The sequence below is a fragment of the Thunnus albacares genome, chromosome 13, assembly GCF_914725855.1.
Source record: "Thunnus albacares chromosome 13, fThuAlb1.1, whole genome shotgun sequence".
NCBI lineage: Eukaryota > Metazoa > Chordata > Actinopteri > Scombriformes > Scombridae > Thunnus > Thunnus albacares.
In genome coordinates, this window is record NC_058118.1 from 5,529,538 (window position 1) to 5,551,837 (window position 22,300).

General features: G+C 41.4%; 1 protein-coding gene across 15 annotated transcripts in view; it reads right to left on the reverse strand.

Moving 5' to 3' along the window:
* Nucleotides 1-22,300, reverse strand: part of auts2a (activator of transcription and developmental regulator AUTS2 a) — a 479,781-nt gene that overhangs the window by 230,901 nt on the left and 226,580 nt on the right. For all 15 annotated transcript variants that reach the window (XM_044369937.1, XM_044369938.1, XM_044369953.1 and 12 more), the window contains one exon: nucleotides 12,825-13,037. In XM_044369937.1, the coding sequence (XP_044225872.1) occupies nucleotides 12,825-13,037 (213 nt within the window). The remainder of the gene's footprint in view (nucleotides 1-12,824; nucleotides 13,038-22,300) is intronic.

Here is a 22,300-nt window from a genome sequence, read left to right on the forward strand (position 1 = left end):
CTTCATTTATTAAAGATCAACACAGACTGTGCCAGCCTTCTTCCTGTGGTTCAGTATATTCACTTCCTTATGATTATGCAATGGAACATGATCTGTTGCCAGATGATAGGGTAACTGAGGATGACATTACAGACAATTAGCTGGGAGATGACGTGTAGTAATTATACAATAGTCATGAGATTGCCCTTATCAGACACAGCATAGCAGACATCCTGTTAAAATTATCCTCCATTATTACACTCAATTTCATGGTTCTATGTTAGCTTACATCACCACTGGACTAAGAGTAATCAAAAATCAGAGACAATTCAACGGGAATAACGAAACTCCTATATGGACAAATTACTAAGAGAATATGGTCTACCACGTTATCAAAACCGGGGAAATGAGGCGGAAGGGAACGGAGGGAAATTGATTTTCTTTTTACCCCGTCAGGGAATGTGGATCTGATGAAAAGCGAAAAAGATACTTTCCAGCAATGACTCAAACACATGCAAATATGAGCTTTCAGTTCTTCTTCCTCCCCCATCCAGCCATTGCTCGCCATAGTCATTAAAGCCTTGCTCTCATTTCCTGCATGATGAAGGACTACTTATGCTGACTTAAGTGCTCATCATGAGCTCCTACTTCCAAGTTTGGGAGTCATAAATAGGACTTGTCATGCATTTAAGTGGTTTTGGTTGGAAGTAATTAAACAAATGGACAAAACTGTTTTTTTTTTAGAACTGATTTGTAGAGCAGAAGCAGAATGAGGATTATATTTGTAAAAAGATGTTAGGGTTATTCTACTGAAAATAAAAATGAATGACTACTTGAACAAAAAGGGAGAATTAGACAAAGTTCATCAGTGATTATTTTGTTACTTGGTTACATTAAATCATAAGTTGTTCACAGCGCTTCAATGCTTTCTTTTCCATACATCACATCTCAACAGTGTGGAGACCCAGTACAGTACCTTCCCTGAAATACTATGAATTCAGCTTTATATTTTGGCATTTGACCCGAGGTGTGCCTTCTTTGAAGGGCTTTAGGCCATTATTCCAGTTTATAGTACACATAAGACCATGTGGATTCAATACAATGACAAAAAAGTCGAATCGGGTGATAACAGTGATGTTGATTATCTCGTCATCCTACATATCAGCCAAACAACTGTCCTTGTCCTTTGCCTTGAAGGATAGTGATGATGTGGAGATTAGGATTAGACTGATCTGTTGGCTGAAAATCAAGCAGATAATCACCTTTTTCTAAAAAATCAGATATGACCTGACTGTCCACCTCTGATATCACGAATGTTCCCTCCAACTCCTTCCCTGCCCACAGCTACAGTATTCCACATCAATAACATCCAAATCCTCATCTAATACTAGTATGTTCAAAAAGTTAATGAAAAGATGAACATCAAACTGTCAGCCTTTAGGGAGTTTAAATAAAAAAGTATTATATCATTATTCAAATACCCCTTGGTCTCATACAGGTGGATAGGACAGTTAGTTAATGATAACTAATGATAGCTTTTGTTTTTCTCCACAGCTATAAAACCAAAGTTCAGCCCCCTAAAATGAGTTCATTAAAGGCACAAGCAGGAGCAGTGTGCAAAACTGGGACAGAAGACTGAATTTTAAAACATTTCAAGCAAAGGGGAGGAAAAATAATAGCTTACTAAATAGCTTTTATGTTTGCTTTATACTGTCTTACCCAAAGAGATCTCATTAAATTTCCACTAGTAATTTCTGAATATGATCCAAGAATAATACTGTTTTTGCTGGCTTTAATCACTGCTAACATTAATTCTTTTAGGATGATTAAACTGCTTGTAGTAGCTCTTACGCAGTAGTAACAGATTTCACAGAGATTCAGTGTTGAGTGAGTGGGAGTCTGTGTTGTCTGAAGCAGCGGGAACAGACGTTTACTTTTACTTTAAATGCTTATTTTACTTGACACCTTTACTTGTCAGAAGTCAAGAAAACATTACTGAGTAAATTTTGTAAAACTGGTAGAACCCCACATCAAATGAAAAACACATGTTCACTGGATTGAAATGCCTGTGGGGCCAGGCTGTGAAAGGAGACCATCCCTCTACACGAAACTTCCCCTCCAACTAGACAAAATCCCCCCTGAGAGTAAATTTAGTAGAAAGAATGACATTGGGAAAGGAGGTCAGCTCCTGGAACTCCCACTGGACCCCCTCTAGCTTTCCAATAAGCTAGATGGGTTAGGCTGAGTCCCATCTCAGTCACCGCTCAGGCGGAGTTGGTGGGGAAGAAGGTCAACAGGCGGTTGTGGATGAAGCTGAGCTGGAACAGAGTGGTTGTGTGGGGTGCATGCTGGGTAAATAGCAGCCCCCACTATGTCCTCTTCTTAAACTGGAGATACTTTAACAGTCAGGGTTGCCTCCACATGGGAATATTTCACTCTGTGAGCCTTTGGTGCTCCCATAAATACTCCCTGACCTCCTCTTTTACAGGAGCAACAAAGTGTAGCAAAGACAGGTGAGGAACAGTATCCAGTAAGCTGCAGAACTTGTCCCACGCACTCGCCATCCACACACATACATGGTAAAACTACATATAGACCAGTTTTCTATAAATGTAGGCTTAGCTGAAATCCAGCATATGCCTAATTGATATTTACAGAGCGACTACCTCTGCAGTGTACAGGCTGCATCAAAGAGCAGCAGGAGAAGCAGGTTCAGGCAATTATACACCTTATTAAAGCCTATTAGTGTGCTGCAGTGCAGAGGAGGGCACAGTATGTGTGCATGTGTGAATGAGGTGGCGTGTGTTTGTGTGTGTGTGTGTGTGTGTGTGTGTGTGTGTGTATTTTGTGTGTGGCTACATCGACCAAGTGGTCTGTTATGTTGTAAAGGTACCCATGGCTGAAATGTTTGCCAAGAGTAAGATGGTTATACTAGCAGCACCATATGGTTGTAATTGTCAATACAAACCATAAAATAAAATTACTAAATGGATCAAAAATCAACACACAACTTAACAGTTCTCAGATCCCTGTCACTAGCGGGACAGAAACATATATAGTTTGAGCTCGGTGGAGGCAGAGGAAAGGCCATGTTCTGTAAATCAAGCTGGTTTATCCTCAGGGGAGCATGAAAGAGATTTGCATTGCTGGATATATTAGGAATCACAGGCTAGTCATGACACTGTGTGACATCATCATTGTATTTTGCCCATGATAACAATGCTGAAGACAATTCTATGACATATTGCTAAATATTTTTTTAAAAGTAAGGATTGTTTAACTAGTGTGTGACAAGGTACCCTACCCCAGACCCCACGGTTAGTTTTAGGTCATTTTGTTCATAGCCTGTCATGATGTTATCTTCACTCGCTCTGTGTACAATCACACAACTAAAAAAAAAAAAAAGTGCAATGACTTGACTGACAAAAGGAGGTTCGATTCAGGGGCTTCTTGACTGACATCATCAACATTTAGCAGACAGCACTATTACAAATACTGTAAGGCAAGACAAAGAATTTAAAGCCGGATAGATTTCTTTGCCCAAAAGATGGCCTAAGTGTGGAGTCAGTAGGAGGGTCAGGGGTTACCAACATTCAAAAAGTTCTTCCTGTGGACTGCATGAATTTGCTGGACAAATGTCACAGATATTGTCACACTGGAATTGGGGATATTATGTGTAAAATGTCAGGGCAGTTTGCCCTGAGGTTAGGCACTGGAGGTGGTATATCTGGTCATTAAAATCCAAAGGATCCTTCATGAAGCATGGCTGTATTCAGTAAATATCATGATATTCCACTTCTCAGATTTTGATGTTTAGATGGAAATTTCAGCTTAATTGTGGTGCAGAAGGGGAAGGTCATAGAGTGACTGTTATGGTGAAGCTTTAGCGGTTTATTTTGGTGACTGTCTTTTAGGCGTGGTTTAGGCAGGCTGAAGGAGGCAAGGGTCTCATCAGCCGCCAGGAGTTGGGGAGAACTGTTTGGGTTTGAGTTGGATTGGACAAGCCACGAGGAAGATGCTGAAGGCAAGACATTTTGGAGACAAAAAAAAAAAAAAAAAATAGACTGAGAAAAGTAAGCTTGTCTCACACACCACCATGAACTGTTTGTATACACCCTTTACACATCAAAGAGCGGGCTGGCTGGCTGACTGGACCGACAGAACGGCTCCAAAGTCATGTCAGCTGGTCCAAGTGAGCTGGACACAGGAAGCAGGAACAGCGGCCTGGCGGTGAGTCAATGACACACATATACCCCCCCAGGATAGGAAAGGTTACATTCACCCAGGGAAGTCTAGGTCACATTTCTCACATCTAATGCAACACGCAGGGAGAGGTGCTAGGTTAGGGGCTTGCTAGCCTCAGATATTTAGGATTTATCATGAGCCTGGGTTAGCGTAGTACTGTTTAATCTTCTGCATGCCATGAATACCAACAGGAAAGTAAGTCAAGTCAAGTCAAATTTATTTATACAGCACAGTTCATTAGACAGGCGAAGTAAGCAAGTTGGTTACATTTATGTACCTTTCCATAACTGAGGGTTCGACATTCACACTGCTTCAGGCAGAGGTTGGCCAGGCATGTGGAGGTGACAGAGTAAGCTGGGTTTGAACTTCTCTCTCAAGCCCTCTTAATTTTTTTACACAACTATTTCTGTCACCTTTCATCTGAACAAGCGAGTGCAACACTATGAATACCTTGTAGGAGAGACTGTGTGCCCATATTTAAAAGATTCTCCCCTCCCCTCTCTGACAGTCATCTTTTCACCTTTGATTCTGACTGCTCAGAATAGCTACAAACACTTTTAGTTCTTGTATAAATGAGTTGTTTTGTAGTGTAACCCGGCACTTAGACATCAGGAAATTATAACGTGCTGGTGCCATTAAATGAAAAGTCAGTGGATCACCAAAATTAATCATCTTCTGGGAGCAATGCCTGTGTGTACCAAATTTCTCAAACACACAAGTGACTCTTTTCCCTCCTTACTCTCTTCACTATCTCCTCTCTCTACACACACACACACACACACAAACACACAAACACTGAGGAGAAACTGTGCTCGTTCAGCCAGCTTTTTTTCTTCGGTGCAGCCCAAACAGGAAGAGGAGACAACACACAGACACAGTTTTACGTTACTTGTGGTGAGAGGGAGAGAGAAAAAGGGACAAAAAAAAAAACTATTTCCAAATCCAGATGGACTTGAACTATCTTAAGCGTTCATCTGTGGGCCTATGTGTTGTAAACGGTAGCAGATTGGATTAGACGGAGGTCTGATTGCTGCGCTGGAGTGGTCTGCTTGTGACAGGGGCTGGACAGCCATGATAAAAGCTTCTTCAAACACCTCCGGCCCACTGCCCAGTGCTGACTGACAGCTGAGATGGGCCTGGGCTTTAAGTGGCCGACACTTTGGTTTAAAGCGCAGCCACTTAATTTTTCACAAATTGACTGTGAGGGTTGTCAAGAGTGAGAGCCGGCGTCAGGTCGGACAGAGACTAGAGAGAACAGATGTTGTCTGTCGGTCTTTCATTTCAATGCTCTGTCTCCTTATAGCAGCTACAGAGTCTTCACTGTGCAAGTGCAATGAAATGACTCCGTTTAACAGTCAAGCAAGCGGGGGAATCCACCCCCCACCCCACCCCCCAACCTCCTCCTGCCTGTCCTCCCTTAGAGAAAAGTGACACTTCAAAAAAAAAAAAAAAAAAAAAAAAAGGTTTCTCAATGCAGGGCAGACAGGGAGAGAGTGAAAAAAAAAACATTAAACCATTTTCAAAGACATGTTGGCCCAGACTTGTCAAACAGCATCAGGGGCTTGTGCTAAAGACAGGCGGTTGGCGGAGGGGACGTGGTAAACACACAAGTCGTCAGTAAGGGATGCAGACAGGGCGGGTGGATACATGTAGTTATAGTTGTGGGGGTGTGAATGTGCTGTCACAGGGCCTCAAGCAGGAGGAGGCCTGCTGCTGCTACAGAGGAAAAATGACAGTGTAATAAGCAAGAGGGACCGGGTTATGGAACCTCAGCATCATATCTTGTCAGAGGGCCCTGCATTTTCTAACAGCACTTGCATCTCACACATATCGGGGTTACACACACACAACATGAAAGTTCATGTTGAAGCTGTGCAGAGATTCAGGGGTCTGTAGTGAGCTGACACATGCATCTTGCTGTACTAACACTTGCGGAGCGTCATAGTGTTGTACGCTATTCCGCACACTTTTTCCTGCGTTAACATGAATATACCATACAGTGCTGTAAAAACACACGTGCACACTAATTATACACACCATGTCGAGCCCACAGATGCACTTTAAATGTTTGGCGATTGTTGTCATGTGTGTCAAGACCACAAAACAAGCAGTCATGATTGGATTTGATTTGATCCAGTGCTATAAACCAGCACTGTGACAGCAACAATTATCATCCCCACAACAGAGCCCCCCCCACTAGAATGGATTTAGCATCTTATCTGACAATCAGGACATTGCTTTTCTTCAAATCTCTTATTGGCTTAGTGGATAAGCTTATTAAGGGTGACCCGCGAAGCTGAAAGAGCTGAACATTACATTACATTTTCACTGTAGATTGAAAAGCATACAAGCTTGCCCCCATCCCAACAAAATCAAGGCTTCGGTCCAAATATTTATACACATACACACACACACGCACACCATAACGAGCCCGGGGGATCTGTCATTAGTGCTTTTAGCTTGATCTCATTACATGTGGATGCCAGCAGGTTGAAGTGAAGAGTTCAGTCAAGGTAAGAGACTGATGCTGAATGATAATGCAGCCTCTGGCAGGCCTAGGGCAGGGCTTCTCCATCAGGGCAGGTGGTGTGAGGATCTAACCGGTGAGATGATTCAGGGAGCCAAAGGCCAGAGGCCAGAGACCAGAGACCGGTTGACTGGCTGACCTGGTTAGAGCTTCTCGAGAAAGTGTCTTCAAACCTCAGGGCTAGACACCGCTCGCTCAGCAGTCTCCGCAGCAATTACTCCTCACCGCCGGGACAGACACCAAAGACCACGGCTCTTTTTTTTTTCACACGTTCTAGGCATGACTGACAAATGGGAACAGCTGTGAAGTGATGGCAGCCTTTTACTTTATTTTTTTTAATAAAAGAACTCAGATGGACAGCCTATAAAAATAAAAAATACTGTCACACCAGTCCTGTGCTGCAGATATTGAGCTGCATTACCCTGCCACCATACTGTATGTCTATGGCTTAGTGTCTTTTTAATGCAAGACTGTTGAAACTACAAACAAAATGACATGTGAGCTGCTAGAGAATGTGTGTAATAGGTAATACCACTTAATTCCAGAGAATTACTTAGCAAAGGCTCATAAAAGACGTTCTCAGTTCCAAGAACAACTAGCAGCAGTGCCAGGGCGCTCTGCTCAATGACAACCTGCCTGTTATCCTCATTACATTAGGTCTGCAACTAATGATTACTGTCATTATTGATTAATCTGTTGCTTATTTTCTTGATTAATCCATTAGTTGTTTGGTCCATAAAATGTCAGAAAATGGTGAAAAACATTGATCACTGTTTCTCTAAGAACCAAGGTGACATCCTCACGTCTTGTTTTATCCACAACCCAACAATATTCACTTTACTGTCATCAAGGACTAAAAATATTCACCTTTAAGACTTTTTTTCTCAAAAATGGACTCAAAATGATGACCCAATTATCAAAATAGTTGGCGATTAATTCAATAGTTGGCAGCTAATTGATGAATCGACTAATCATTGCAGCTCTGCATTATATTACATTGCCTTATAATGAGCCAATATAACACCACAACCAGCTGACAGCGCCTGATGCCAGGATCACACGTAATCTATGATTCATTTAATGTGCTGGATAGATTTATACAATGATATCATGGTGCAAGGGACCAAGTGTTACTAAGATGAAGTGAATTCACATTGTTGATGCTGTATTGCCGGACATACAAAAACATATGTTACTAGTTATTAACGGCAAAAAGCCAGTTGCTTGAGGCCAAACATCCACACTGTCCAAGTCCAGTATAATAAACTCTTACAGTCATGATTGGCTTCTTGTAAACATCTACTTCTGTTCACAGAAGAAGATGCGATTTTGTGCTAAAAACTGAGAATCGAGTGAAACCTTTTAATTGTATTTATCAACTTATGGAGTCATTACTATTCCTCCAGACTGCAGGCTACCAAAGCATTGCACCCAAATGGTAGACTGACACAGAAAGACAGACAGCCAGACAGTCAGACGGACCGGCAGACAGACAGGCAGGTGGTTGGACTAAGATGTAGGGGATCAGAAGGGGGAGGTCCAACCTGAGCTCTCCTTACTTGCCCCCCCACTCCTTGGCTTCCCACTCCTCCAGTGCCAGAGAGCAGATGGGCCTCACAGCACGCCCCTCTGTTCAACAGAGCCACTGTACAAAGCACCACACACCACAGGCCCCCACTCCAACATCAGTGAGCAGAGCAGAGCCTTACCAGAACAGAACAACACTCCCCACCCACTACCAAACACACACACACACACACACACACACACGCAAGTGCTGGAAACATCTTTCCTACAAGTCTAAATCCAGTTCGAGCTGTAACAAATATATCACCTTGTTCTGACCTGTAGTTGCAGCACCGCCAGTGAACCAGACAGTGTACTGGTGCAACAAAATGGTGAGATGCAAAATTTCCTTACGTTTACAAAATGCAGTCCCAGATATCACTTAGGATACATGCACAAACAAACAAACAAAAGGACGAAAAAATGCTTTTCTTTCGGGGTTTGTTAATGTTTTGTGAAGCGAGTACACATCTTTAAATTCCAGCTGGGCTCCTGAAAACAGCTTAAAACCACAGTCTGACACAACGGATATGTGAGACAAGTACTAATGCACTCTGCTGTAATCCTACATGACCTAATTGGAAAACTCCATTGTATCCATCTACTGTCTTTTTCAGAGAAATCATACTCTCTAACAATCCCTGTTTGTAACCTGCTGCTGCTCTCACACGCATGCAAGTTAGTCGGAGCATCTCATTTGATTTCACACATACATAAATAGGCACACACTCTCATTCGCACACACTTTCAGTATTGAATGCCGTGCCCTGCTACTCTAGATACTGACCTCTTATTACCACACACACACAAAAACCTCATACACAAAGAGACAACACTTACATTGAAACATATTTGTTTGTGGTTGCATGCTTGGAAAGGATTTCAGCCTCGTTGAGTTGACCACAGAAAGGTGAGAACCCTTAAGGTCTCTGATTCATTTTTTTTTTTATAGTTGCAATAGATGTAGCCATAAGTCATATTCTCAATATCTGGATTGAATAAAGCACATGAGACAATTAAACAAAACATAAAAAAACAAAACAGTGAAAAAAAAGCTCCCTCCAATACGACAAAAGAAGAGAAGAGTTAGAGAGTCATATAATTTGTGGCTAGCTACTGTACTCTCATCCATCTCTGCTGAAGCTTCCTCTATCTGGGCTCTTTTTTCTCTGTGAGGCGATTGTATGTCAGAGGCGCTTATAAACATTTCTCTATTTTTTCCACCCTTGAGCTTACAATATCTCATAGTTCAGTACATTGGGTCAGAGCCAGAGATCGAAAACATTTGCTGCAATCTGTGAGCTCGGCTGGAAGGGGAACAAAAAAAAAAAAAGGAGGGTGAAAAAAAAAAAACACGCCTCTTTTATTTATTCAACACGAAATTCTCTCCCTCTCTTCCTCCCTCACTCCGCTTCAAGTCAGAGCTAACAAAAAGTGCTGATAACAGGCTCTCTCTCTGCAGACTGTAGCGTTTCTAAATGGAGAATTAAACCTTAAGACAGACCTCTGACATTTAAAACGTAACCTTGTGGGAGGACAATGCCTTAACGTTTATTTATAGTGAAGCCAAAGAAAAGATAATAGTTGTGCGAGATAACTCTGCGGCTTGTTTTTCTTCAGAAAGGACAAAAAGGGGTGGCGTAAGGACCAGATGATGATCTTTTCAATTATGCATATGTCATAAAGTGTGACAGATTAGGGTGTTATTGAGCGCCAAGGTTGATAGGTCTATCTGCATCTTGCAAGGAACAAAAAACTATTTTTCATTGCTGAAAAGGGTGACTGTGTCACAGTCTTGCTATGCAACAGTCTGGACATTAGCTGTCCTCAAAGCCAAACACATTATCATTACCATCTGTAGTATAATCCTTTTAATAACTTTTCATTATAACTGAGATTACCAAGAAGGAAACCATTGTAATTTAGAGGGTTCTCACTGATATCTAAGCCAAAACACCTTGCATTTAACCCATCAGTGTTGTTGCCGTCATGTCACAGCCACCTGCCATGTGTGTGGAGGGTTATGGCAACACATGCTAAGTAAATGCTTGTTTGTGTGTCAGCACATATGTGGGTAAGTAGGTGGGGGAGGTGAGAAAGGGAGGTGAGAAAGAGAGTGGGTGAGAATGTGGTGGATGTGTCCGTGTGTATGCGTGCGTATGCGTATTCTCACCCACTCTATGCATCTGCAATTGTGTGAGTGTGAGAGCGTGTGTGTGCTCAGGAGATCGGGGTTGGGCTCCCGCTGCCAATAGCCTAAACACCATTCATGACCAATACACGACCACAGCCAACCACAGCCACCTGCCAAAGTATCTAACACACACACACACACACACACACACACACACACACAAATACAAGGAGCAGATGAACAATATTTATCAACACACATTCACGCATATATGACTACATGCAGTGGTTTCTGTACTGTATGCACAGCTATGACAGCAGTATAAGACAACCTTGAAACTAGCGGGTAGCACCATCTGTCTATTAGCCGGTACAGACATGACAAACAGGCAGAAGTGGTGGCCCTCACAACAGAGGTCTGCTACACTGCATTCACACAACTACTGTACATTATCTGTCACGTGACCTGTTCAAAATATGAACCTTTCAAAGCCGTTGGGACACATTACTGATGACTAGAGGCTGAGGGGATCATCTATTTAAAATCAGAGGACAGCTGCAGCAACAACACAGCCACAACTACCTTATAGAAAACTAACATCTGTAGGATTATACGGGTGTGAATTTGTTTTATAGTGTTATTGTAGATAGTGAAGGTATCATATACTTGAACTGCAACAAAGTCATTTAATGTTTTTTGTGTGTGTTACAACCTGCACAACCCACAAATCAACAGAACCAACTGGGCAAAGGTGGAACCAAAGTAAATAAATAAACCACCATGCATGGTGCTACAAAACCACTGTGGAGTCAATAGTATATTTAAGCAAATGGTGCAGCTGGTAACCTGTGTCTTTGTATTCCCTTGTGTCTGCTTGTCCTGCAGCAACCCAAACAAACACATCCTTGAATATGCAGCTCAAGAAGACTGACCCTCCCCCAGAGAAATGGTAAAGCCTCACCTCTTAGTCTCTGCTTGTGAGTGTGTGTATAAACAGTGGGTACAGATACACAGTATAACAGATAGTCCTCGTTGGTGGAGATACACAGCTGCATCAGTGTACCATAAATATTCATTAGTGACCTTGTCACCTTGCTACACACAAAAATATGTTCAGGCATACACTGATATACACTCACATACCCTTGAAGCTATATTTCACACTGGTGGAGCATGACTTCATTCAACTACAAGCCCCGATGCAAGTTAAACACGAAAGCGCTCGTCGCAGGTGTGCTGTACATGCATGTGATGTCACTTTCAAATCTTACTTGTGATCCGGATGATAGTTTGTCTATATATTCTGTTCGACATTTTTCTTTTCCACAAATGAGTTTTGCTTGTTTGTTATCATAATATAAACAGTTTCTTCATGGAGTGTGACTGTGTATCAAATATTGTGAGAATACCTAAAGAATGTTAGACTGACTGACTCCCTACAGCCAACAGCAGAACCAATGGCTGTCATTAAACCAACACCAGAGCTGTGAACACTGATACGCTGTAAACTGGCTGCTACATTAAGATATTGCTACAGTGTCACTGTTCTCTTTCAATGCGTTTGACATGCTCTACACAGCCTTGTTGCTTCTCATTGTAAATGTTGTATAATATAGACTATATAATGCAATATACATATTCAAGTGCCTGCATGACAGCCACAGTTATTAAAACTACAATTACAGAAGCCTTTCAGTTTGTTTACAGCTGTAACAATTGAACAGGTTCTGTTTTCCTGTATTAATTCAGTTTTTAACAATCTCTAGGCTGTAAACAACAGCAGCAGCATACGGCCAATGAAAAGTCTCAAAACCTTCTAATTCCTGGATGCACATTACATTACTGAGACACTTACAACTAGCTGCTACATTTTTCCGACAAATATCTCCATCCATCCAAACTCTAGCGCCTGTCGACTGAACGACGAACTGTTCAAACCCCCCCGGGAGAGGCCTGTGTTAAAATATAGTTGTTTTACATTTGCCTTGACTACAGATTTGATATAACACATACACACTCGGTGCATCAAAACAAAGCGAACGCTAAAGCGAGAGGAAGAAAGCAGAGCTGCCGCAGTATTTATAAGACTTGAAGTTATTCCATCAACAACTGATTTCCAAATGATTTTTCTCAGCATCATGGAAAATGATGAGGTAATACAAGGTGCTCTGCTGAAACCTTGTAAAAGAACCTTGTAGGCAAGAGATGATCTCTCATATATTTAAACTGAGGACACTTCATTTTCTTACAATAAGTGACATTGTGGGATGTCAAAAAGACTTTGTCCGTATTGACAGCTCATAATGCTAGTATATGCTAAAGTTATTGTACTTATGATCACTATAATAATAGAGTGTGATATGTTAAACTCACCATGGTGTGTTTCTTGCTCAGGTGTTTCTTCTTCCTCTTTCCTTGTGTGTGTGCCACGCGGGGGTTGTTCTCCTGGTCTGAAGGCTGGTGATGGTGGTGATTGTTCTTGCAGGGCTCCAGGCTCAGGCCGTTGGGGACCCTGGCAGGCTTTTTCTTGTGCAAGGGACCTGCCTGGTTGTCTCTGGACTCCTGGGGCTTTAGCGTCATGTTCTTCTGTAGAGAAAAGGTAGCAGAGAGAGCTTACATTACAACTAAAACAAACATTTTATCACCAGCGTTGGCAATGTGTTTTGCAGCGTGTATCAGCTGTGCAGCTGCCCTTAGAGGATTCTGTAATCATATGGTTCATCAACAGTCAAATCAATGTTTCATTAAATTCCTGTACCTGCTCATTACCAGAGCTTAAAAAAGGCTGAATATCCACTCATGAAAGCCTGTTTTGACAGATAGCAAATCTCCACTCTACAGTAAGCAGTGCAGTGCAAGTGCAAATTGAGAAGCAATCGTGCAGAAAGGCTTTAAATACAATATTTTCATCCACAAAGAACGGCAAAACAAAAAGGGATTCTTTTTAAGATTTATTTTTTGCCTTTGCTGTTATTTGAAAGTATACAATAGAGAGGCCAACAGGAATAATGAGAAGAAGACAGAATGTGTCCCTGGCTGTGTTGCTGTTAGGTGGTATGTGTCACAGAGCACTTGGCCAAATGTTTGCCTAACACAATGTAAATCTTTTCATTATTTTCTTAATCACAACTCATATTTTCATTTTTCATACACCATTATATTTACAGTGGCAATGAAGAAAAAACTCTTTGCTTCTTAGTTGTGAAGATGGAGCCTCTTTCTCATGTCTCTGCTGCCACAGTAGTTGTCACTACTACACTACACATCTCTGTCTTTGTTGATTCCAATTAAATTGTAATTATACATGTAAAATTGTCATAATGTTGTTTCACATCCAAAGTAATACAACAATGGTTAAAAGTTCGATGTATACTGGCTTTGCTTCATAAATAACACATTACAAGACTCTAAACAACATTCAAGCTTAGTCTGAAGTAGAGAAGACAAAGATAATAAGAAATGTTGATTGCGTTTGTGTTTACCACACAGCAAAAAACATCAATATTGAACAATTAAGTTCAGTTAGCCTGACAACAAATAAAAACTATCTACAAGACATTTCTCTTCATAGAGAAAACAAAACCATACGATAAGCCGCTACCAGAATATTACAATGTATCTCCAAACAGACAAGGTTATACAGTTTGACAGTGCTGATCAATACAACAACTCATCTGCTGCTGAGAGAGTATGTGATTTATCACAGCCATCCACAGTAAAAGTTATTGAACACATCAGCTTTGTTATTTGAAGGGCTGACCTGTTTTGCTCCATTGTGGACCGATGGTAATACCCCCGGGGAGGAATTTAAGCTGGTGAAGCAGCCATCAGTGTAGAGGCCGACTGTTGAAGGGAAAGGTGCAAAGCTGCCACAGCTGCACTAATGACATGTCAATACTCTGCAACATTTTAACAGCGAGGCTGGAGAGATGAGCTCGTGTCTGTGTAGAGGGATTCACACCACTGAGGTATGGGAGCGTGGACACTACAAAGGTCAAGAAATGTAATACATGTATGATGTGTTACTGTAGCTGAAAGGGCTAACACTCTGTCTGAGCATGTACTGTTATAGTTTTAACCAGGAGGTTTATTTCTGCACTCTAACTCTGACACAGTTTGGTGTTTTTCCAGTATTCTTTTCCTCATCTTGCCTCATTTAATGCTTTCTAAATCCCTGACCTACTTGAAAAGTTGCCAGTTTTCCACTAAATGACTGATTATTTTGCTAATTCCTTTGTTATCACAAGTTTGGACTAAATTAAGGTTCAACTGGATTATGGACTCTCTCACATTTGTCTCATGCACACTGGGACATCTTTTTCTACTTTGTTTCACTCTGGTTTTAAGAAAAAACACTGCCTCAGTCTCTTTGCCAGTAACATCTTTAAGGGTATTGAACAGCACTTGAGCTGGACTCAGCACCAGTCCACAAAACCCTGCATCAGTCCAGGATTTATCCCACAGCCCACAGAAACTACTGTGTGCCTCATATTTGGTGTACAGTGTTTATATGGAATGAAATCAAGACAGATTTTCCACAAAATACTGTTGAGAAAAAAAAAAAAAAATCCACCACATCTCAAGCAGGAGCAGTTTACTTGTTGATGGACCACCTCGGAGCAACCATAGCGTGCCTGTAGAGAATTACTTAACCGGTGTTACAGATATGCCCTGCTGTCAGAAGGATGAGTTTGATGGGTGTGCTACTGGCACTGACTCACTAAACCATTTCTAAAGGCCTCGATTCCCTCGCAGAAAAACAAGTGCATGCATCAACTAATCTTGTTTGCCTTTTCCGCCCACACCCATCCAAGGCAAATAATGCAACATGACATGCATTGTCAGTGCACAGAATAAGCGACAAAGTTATGATGGGGCTGAGAGAGCTTCCATTGTGCCAGCTTTCTGCATGCTTCTAAGCCTCAAAACCAACTGATTGCCGGGAATAAATTATGCACAATATGTTTTGCCTGCTCGCTGAACAATAGCGAGACAAATTCCTTATTTCAGTGCCTTATGATGATACTGAAAGGAAAGTAATTGCTCAATATGGTTCCCTCTCCACTAGCTTTCCTTACTGTGATTGTCTGGCAGTGTACAAAGTAATTAAACTGACATTTAGTGGCAATGAATGGTTTGCAGGTATCCTTACAACAGGTTACAGTCCCGTAGGCAACTATTCTAATTACCTTTGTTACATTTTCGGTTTTTACAAAGACTGTATAATGTACCGCATCTAATGAGAGATAAAAACTTGTTACCTTCAAACATCCTGTTGTTAATCTTACATCAGACATTTACTACTTAAAGTTCCCCTCCAGACAAAAATGTAGTTTACTTATTAATACTTTAGTTGGATGTTTGAGCTTCTCTGTGCAGAATGATGCATGTGCAGAAGTTGTTTTCACGTTCATCTGCTGAAGGAGGAAAGTTTCTCTCTCTCACCTCACCTTGACTCAGAGTTTTAGACGTGCACCTGAGAGCATGATCTCACAACTAGTTTGGAGCCAATCCTGGTCAACGGTACACCACGAGTGTGATGTGGAAACTCAAAAGCCTCCCGTGCACATACACTGAAGGAAGAAAATGTGAACTGTTTTCAGTTGTAAAGTATCTAAAGAAGCTGCCTGCAGTAGATTACTTTAGTGTGCTTCGTGCAATTTCTTCTGCTGAATATTCCACAACCGCTCATTAACAATTCATATACAGTAGAATTGCGAGAAAGAGGCTCCTCCAGAACATCCACCATGTTTAGTCTGGTAATAGGTGGAACAGTAGAGTCTGTGCTGCTACTTTCACAGTCAGGGAGAGTTTGAATGAAACAATGGAAAGCTATGCTTGCCAAAAAAATAAATGCAGTTTAAAATAATAAACTGAAATGAGTCAGCGCATAAAGATGATGAATTGAAGGGACAGAGTGCGGTCAACGGATGATTCCAGGAGCGGGGTTCAATAACCATTGCAGCATGTGTGAGGTAATGGGATATGTCTAATTCAATTCTCCAAATTCTCATTTATATGGTTGTTTTTAACTCTTCGAAACATCTTCTATATATAGTATTCATGTTCAACAAATTGTAAAAACACCTGAGAACTTTCAGTCTAAGCTGTGTCTATATGAAACTCCATATAACTTCACATAGTTTTGATAACACTAGCACACTAGCTGCATCCTTTAGGCAACCATCATCTCTAATTTATTCATATCTTTGCTCTTTCTCATACATTTTTTGGGGGGGTTACTTCATTCATTCCTTTCCCATGGCTGTTTCCACTGTTTCTCTTCAATCTCCTTTGTCTTGTGTTTGAACACGGCTTTGGAGAACCTCCACTGTCTCCCCCCCCTGTGTGCCTGAGCACTCTGAACTCAATGTCTACTGCAGTAGATTTAAAAAGCTGGACCTTCTCTGGTCTCTAACAGCCTGTTGGCATTTGAGCGACCAAACAGACAGGCCTGTGAGAGGCTGATCAAAGAGTCTGATCAACTTGACTGAGACAGTTTAATTAGTTTACACAAACTGGGCTCCCAGCAGAGAGGAAAAGAGAGAGGCATGGATGGTGGCAGAAAAGAGGAACAGACAGAGATGTTGAGAGACAGAGAGAGCACTTGAACGCACCGGAGGCTTATGAATGTGGCCTCCCACGATAGTGCTGCATTCAGCGTCTGGCTCAAAGTGCATCTGCGCACACACACACACACAGACACACAAGTCCCAGATCTGCCTGGCTGACAATATTAGCAAACTCTACACAACAACAGACAAAGTAAACAATAATTGGAGATCTAATGAATGTTAATAAAGACTGATAAGTATAATCTCTCCTTGTGGGGTACTCCAGGACAACAGCCCATATTAACTTGAGCTACCTAGTTAAGTTGAGCAGTGAATTGTCTCTCATTCTTTAGGGAGTCCTTGACCTGATTATCACATTTTCAGTGGGTGTGAAATAGCATTAAGCGAGCTCTGAGTGTTGGGTGTAACAAATTGCTGGGTAATTCACTGCTGCTGTTTGTGGTGATGTAACCAATTACAGGTGTGATTAGAGCAGCTGAACTGCTTCATATGGGATTTAATGGTTCAAACTCAGGTTAGAATGTCATGTAAATATGGTAATGACTGGCCCAGCGCCTCATAAAGAATCTTCAAAGCTAGCTGCGGGGACACTATTAGGATTGTACATGATATAGATCACAATAACTGGAGAAGAAAGAGAGAAGTAACCAACTGTGCTAGATTTCTCTCAATGTAACTCAATAAGGGAACAAGCTTAAAAACACATTTTGGAGAGTTTTGATTGTAAATTAATGTCTAAAATAATTAAAATAATAATCCTTTGTGTCAAAGCAGGGCAGTTCTGATAAACACAGACAATACTACAGTGAGAGTGACCCTATCTGTCCACAGAGCCATGTACCAGTGGCTGAAGCTTCTGAGCATTGGCCAGCGCTGGCACCAGCTAATACAACTGGCCAACCTGGACGAGCAACACTGCCAAATGGGTCTACAGCACATTTGGCAGTATGGAGACAATGCTGAATACACATGCTCCGATGCAGAACATATGAGGAATTCAACCAGTGAGACAAGCATATGGACATCCGTGTACACTTCAGCACTAGTCTTTTCTCAGAGCCTTCAGTTTACGCTCCTTGAAAAACCGCCTCTTCCTCAAACAACCGAGAAAAAGAGACGGAGGAACACAAAGCGGCTCGAGGAGATCTACTTTCCTTCAAGAATGAGACGAGAGTTGTAAGAAAATAGATTTGCAGGGAAAGAGCAAGGTTCCTACTGAAAATGATTCAGCGGTCCATCCGGCAAGTTGACCCGCAGCTCAGAGAAATCCGATAAGAATGTGGAGCTGCTAGAGAACGCTGCAGCTCCTGGATACACACACAAAAACCTCAAGTTCAAGGGTAGGAAAGAGAATTTCCCCCCAAAAAAGAACTATTTTAATATTAATTTTGTTTTGAGGATACAGTAGAACTAACTACGATGTTAACTATTGACCACATTCAGGCTGATTTAATAGTGGTGAATAAAAACAGCACAATACATGAAGAATCACACATAATCACACACTCCAGCTGCATTCACCATCAAGTTTTGTAAACAGGTGAGAAAATCCTTGAGGCAGAAATTCTATGCTCGTAATTTTTGAATGAATGAATTCCAGCCTGATTACAGCTATTGTAAATATGGCGATGTGAGTTTTGGGAGGTTAAGTGTAACTATTGAATGGTACATGTCTCAAGGCTACTGTCAATTATATCTAGAACGATTTCTTAACACAATGCGTCAGTGTAACTTGGTGGAAATCTTATTTTGAGATTGATACTGAACCGAGAACAGAAACGTCTTGTGTCTGTGCTGCACAAATAGGTTATGTAAGCAGTTACTGCTGCTGTGAGCTGTGAGGACATCATCATAACTCTCCCACAGTCCCGATGCAGTTCAAATACCTGCATTTCCACAAATGTTTGACAGACTCAGTAAGAAAAGAGAAAATGACTTAGAGGTTATGGACTAAAGGGACACTTACTTATCTGCAATTAATATGACAGACAAGATCAAGTGCTGGAACATCAATACTGCTGTGTCATCTCTGTGGAGCTGCAGCTGGAGGTGCAAACTGGCGTCTGAGGCTGAACTTCAAAAACTGGAACCTTTTCCAGCTCACTTCTTCCTAAAACCACAGTCTGAAGCTCTGCCTCCCTTCTGAGAGTCTCGGAATAGATGCAGGCGCTCGCATAAAAACACACAAACACACACACACAGACACACACACACAGCTGCTGAGTATTTTCAGGTGCAGCTGAATGAGCTACTGTCAGCATTATATGTAGAGGCCTGTGGGTGGAGGGAGGTTGTCTGAGGCTAGTAAAGCTTTTCAGGTAGGCAGCAAATAATTCCCCTGACAGACAGAGCCATCTACAAGGTGTTTGTTCACCTGCGTTCGTTTCCTTCTGTCTCGTGATAGCTCTTCACAACAATAGCGGAGCCTGACAGGATAGTGTCCACTTAAAAAATGCACATACACACACTGTTCATGTACACAAAGACGCCTAGCCAATTTCCTGACACTAATCTCATCATAGTACTTTTTCCATTTGAGTCAGGAGGGTGTGTGAAAGAAACACAAGGGGATATCCTGTGTATGACGATCTGATTTCCTAGTTGTGTCTGGCTGTTCAACGAATACAGATTCTTTTCTTTCTGGGAGCGCAGACGGGACCGGGGGGGGGGGGGGGTAATTGGAGATCTCAGCGACCAGGTTCCATTTGTATCTCTCGGTCTTATCAGAGGTCCTGAGAGAAGCACAACAACTGATTTGACCAAATAAAACAAAGCGCTGTGAGCCACACATATCGTATCAAAGACAGCCATCAGACGGCTGCACTCTAGCCACAATAACACTGAGAAAATGAGACGTGTCCAAAGTGACAATATACTGTAACACCCAGCCTGTCGGAGAGCGTGGGAGTTATTCTTTAAAAACTATCTTACAAGACTGTCCAAAAGGAGCACTAAAGTCAGTAGCTCTGTATCCATGTGCGTTTGTATTTGTGACGCTATATGTGTTTGTGTGTGTACATGTCTCCTGTGTGCATTTTTTTTTTTTTTTTTTAAGGAGGGAAATCAGACCTTCTGCAGAGACGCCAGCAGAGCACAGGACTTAATGAAAAACAAACATATTCAGCATGAGCCACAAGAACCCACAACATTTACCCTGATTAAATAAACATGAGAAGCAGATACAGCCTGTCAGCCTGGGTTTTTTCATGTTAATCACTGAGTAAGCAGAGCAGGCAAAGTGGCCCTTTAATGGGAGCAGAAAGATGTAAACCAGCAGTGTTTGTGTTGTTGTATTACTGAATCAGAGCGCAGAATTTAATGTGAAAACCTATAGAGGAATATTTCACACGCCGACGTCAGCTGACAGCTCGTCTGGTGTGTTTAGAGGAATATGAATACAAAGATTTCGCTGTAAAGCGAAACAAAAGCAAGATAACATGCACGCTAACCATGTGGTGACAACCTGAATAAGCAAAGCGTACTGCGAAACAAGATGAAGTACAGACTGTCCTGATCAAATGAGAACAAACAAGAGGGAAAATAATGTTGTTCTGAAAACAATCCCAGCCCGAGTGGCATTGTGGGATGGATTTTACCCTTTGAAGCTGCCCTTGTTGGCTTAAATAATTACATCTAATTGCTGACAGATGTAAAGGCAAATGAACCGTTTGCTTAAACAGGCAAAGGGACTGCTTACAGTGACTGCACTAGGTCACAGCCTCTATTGGATTCTGCCAGTCCTGATTACTTAACAAAATTCACTTTCTGCAAAATGGGCTAATTTATTTAGCTGTCTACGACCGACAACTCACTCATTCTTGAAAAAAAAATTTAAAAAATCACCTCATGGTTGGGCATAATGACAGTTATTCATAACACGCATGAGACACTGCAAGAAAAACGTCCTACAGTACGAGTAAGTTTGTTTGAGTGATCTTAAAAAACATGCTGCCACCTTAAATGAACCTGTATCCTATAACAAAGCAAATGTTCTGCGTCTGTGTATCCAAGTGATATGTTGCATTCACTGTTATTATTTGTGAGTTGATAGATTCTTCTTGTCACTGAGGTGATAGATGAGAACACCGTTATACTAAAACACATATCAATTTAACAGAAATAACTTCAAAGGAAAATGAAGGTCTGCCAGCCGCCCATAAACCACACAGATTAGCTGACAACATTATAAAAGCCTCTGGGCAACAAATGCCATGTCTGATGCATCACCGACGAAAACATGCTGTATGTAAGAACATAATAAATCCCACATGAGACCTTTTCTTCCTACAAAGTGCTGCATCCAACTACAGCCAAACATGTTGAAGTAAACATGTTGTGCCGAGCTCGCAACCAGATTTAGGAGACAGCCAGCAGTACTGACACACACACACACACATGCATGCATACCCGACACATGGAAATACTGCTCACAATGCTGCTTGTTTTTAACTAACTAGAAATTGACAAGCTTGCCACATGGTGATGGGAAATCTGTTCAGTGTTAAAAGTGACGTGGAGACAGAGTACATCCAGCTGGTTGACTTTGTAGATGCATCTTTCTCTCTGTGTTTCAACCCTCCACCCTTTCCTCTTAAAAAGAAGCTTTTCACAAAACAGGCTCCACAGTTGAACGCTGTAAAAAAAAAACAACATGTGCTTTTTGACATGAATAACAAGTTGTTGGACATTAAAAACTGAAATGATCAGCAGTTTAAGTAAAAAACTGAAATTGTGCAAACAAATCAAGCTCATCTCTTGCTTCAACAAAGGTGAGTGAGTCCTGATGACTTTGAATCTTAATCTGTGATTCATTATAAGAAAAGAAAGTTCTGGTAACTTGTGTTCTTTAGTTGGGGAATGAAGGACAGCCCATTTCACTGCACTGAAAAATCTCAGAAGTTATATTGAATAAACTTTTATCATGTTTAAATTGTTCACTTCACTTTCAAAAAGCGGCTGAAGACCTATTTGTTTAGACACGCCTTTGTGTAATTTTTCTATTTCTGTTTTTTATTGTGTTTTATGTCTGTATGTATGATTATGCATAATTTCCTCTGTGAGCTCTCTGTTCTTGAAAGGTGCTATATAAAGTGACTTACTTACTTGATTTAAATATATCTTAGCTATCATTGGTCGTTGAGCATCAGGGAGGTGGGTCTTATCTTAGCCTGTCAGAGGAAGACACCAGAAAGGAGAGAAGGAAGGAAGGAAACCTAACCTGTCCATTGGACTGACCCATTTTAGTATCTCACCCCCCGGAGCTGCCTGATCAAT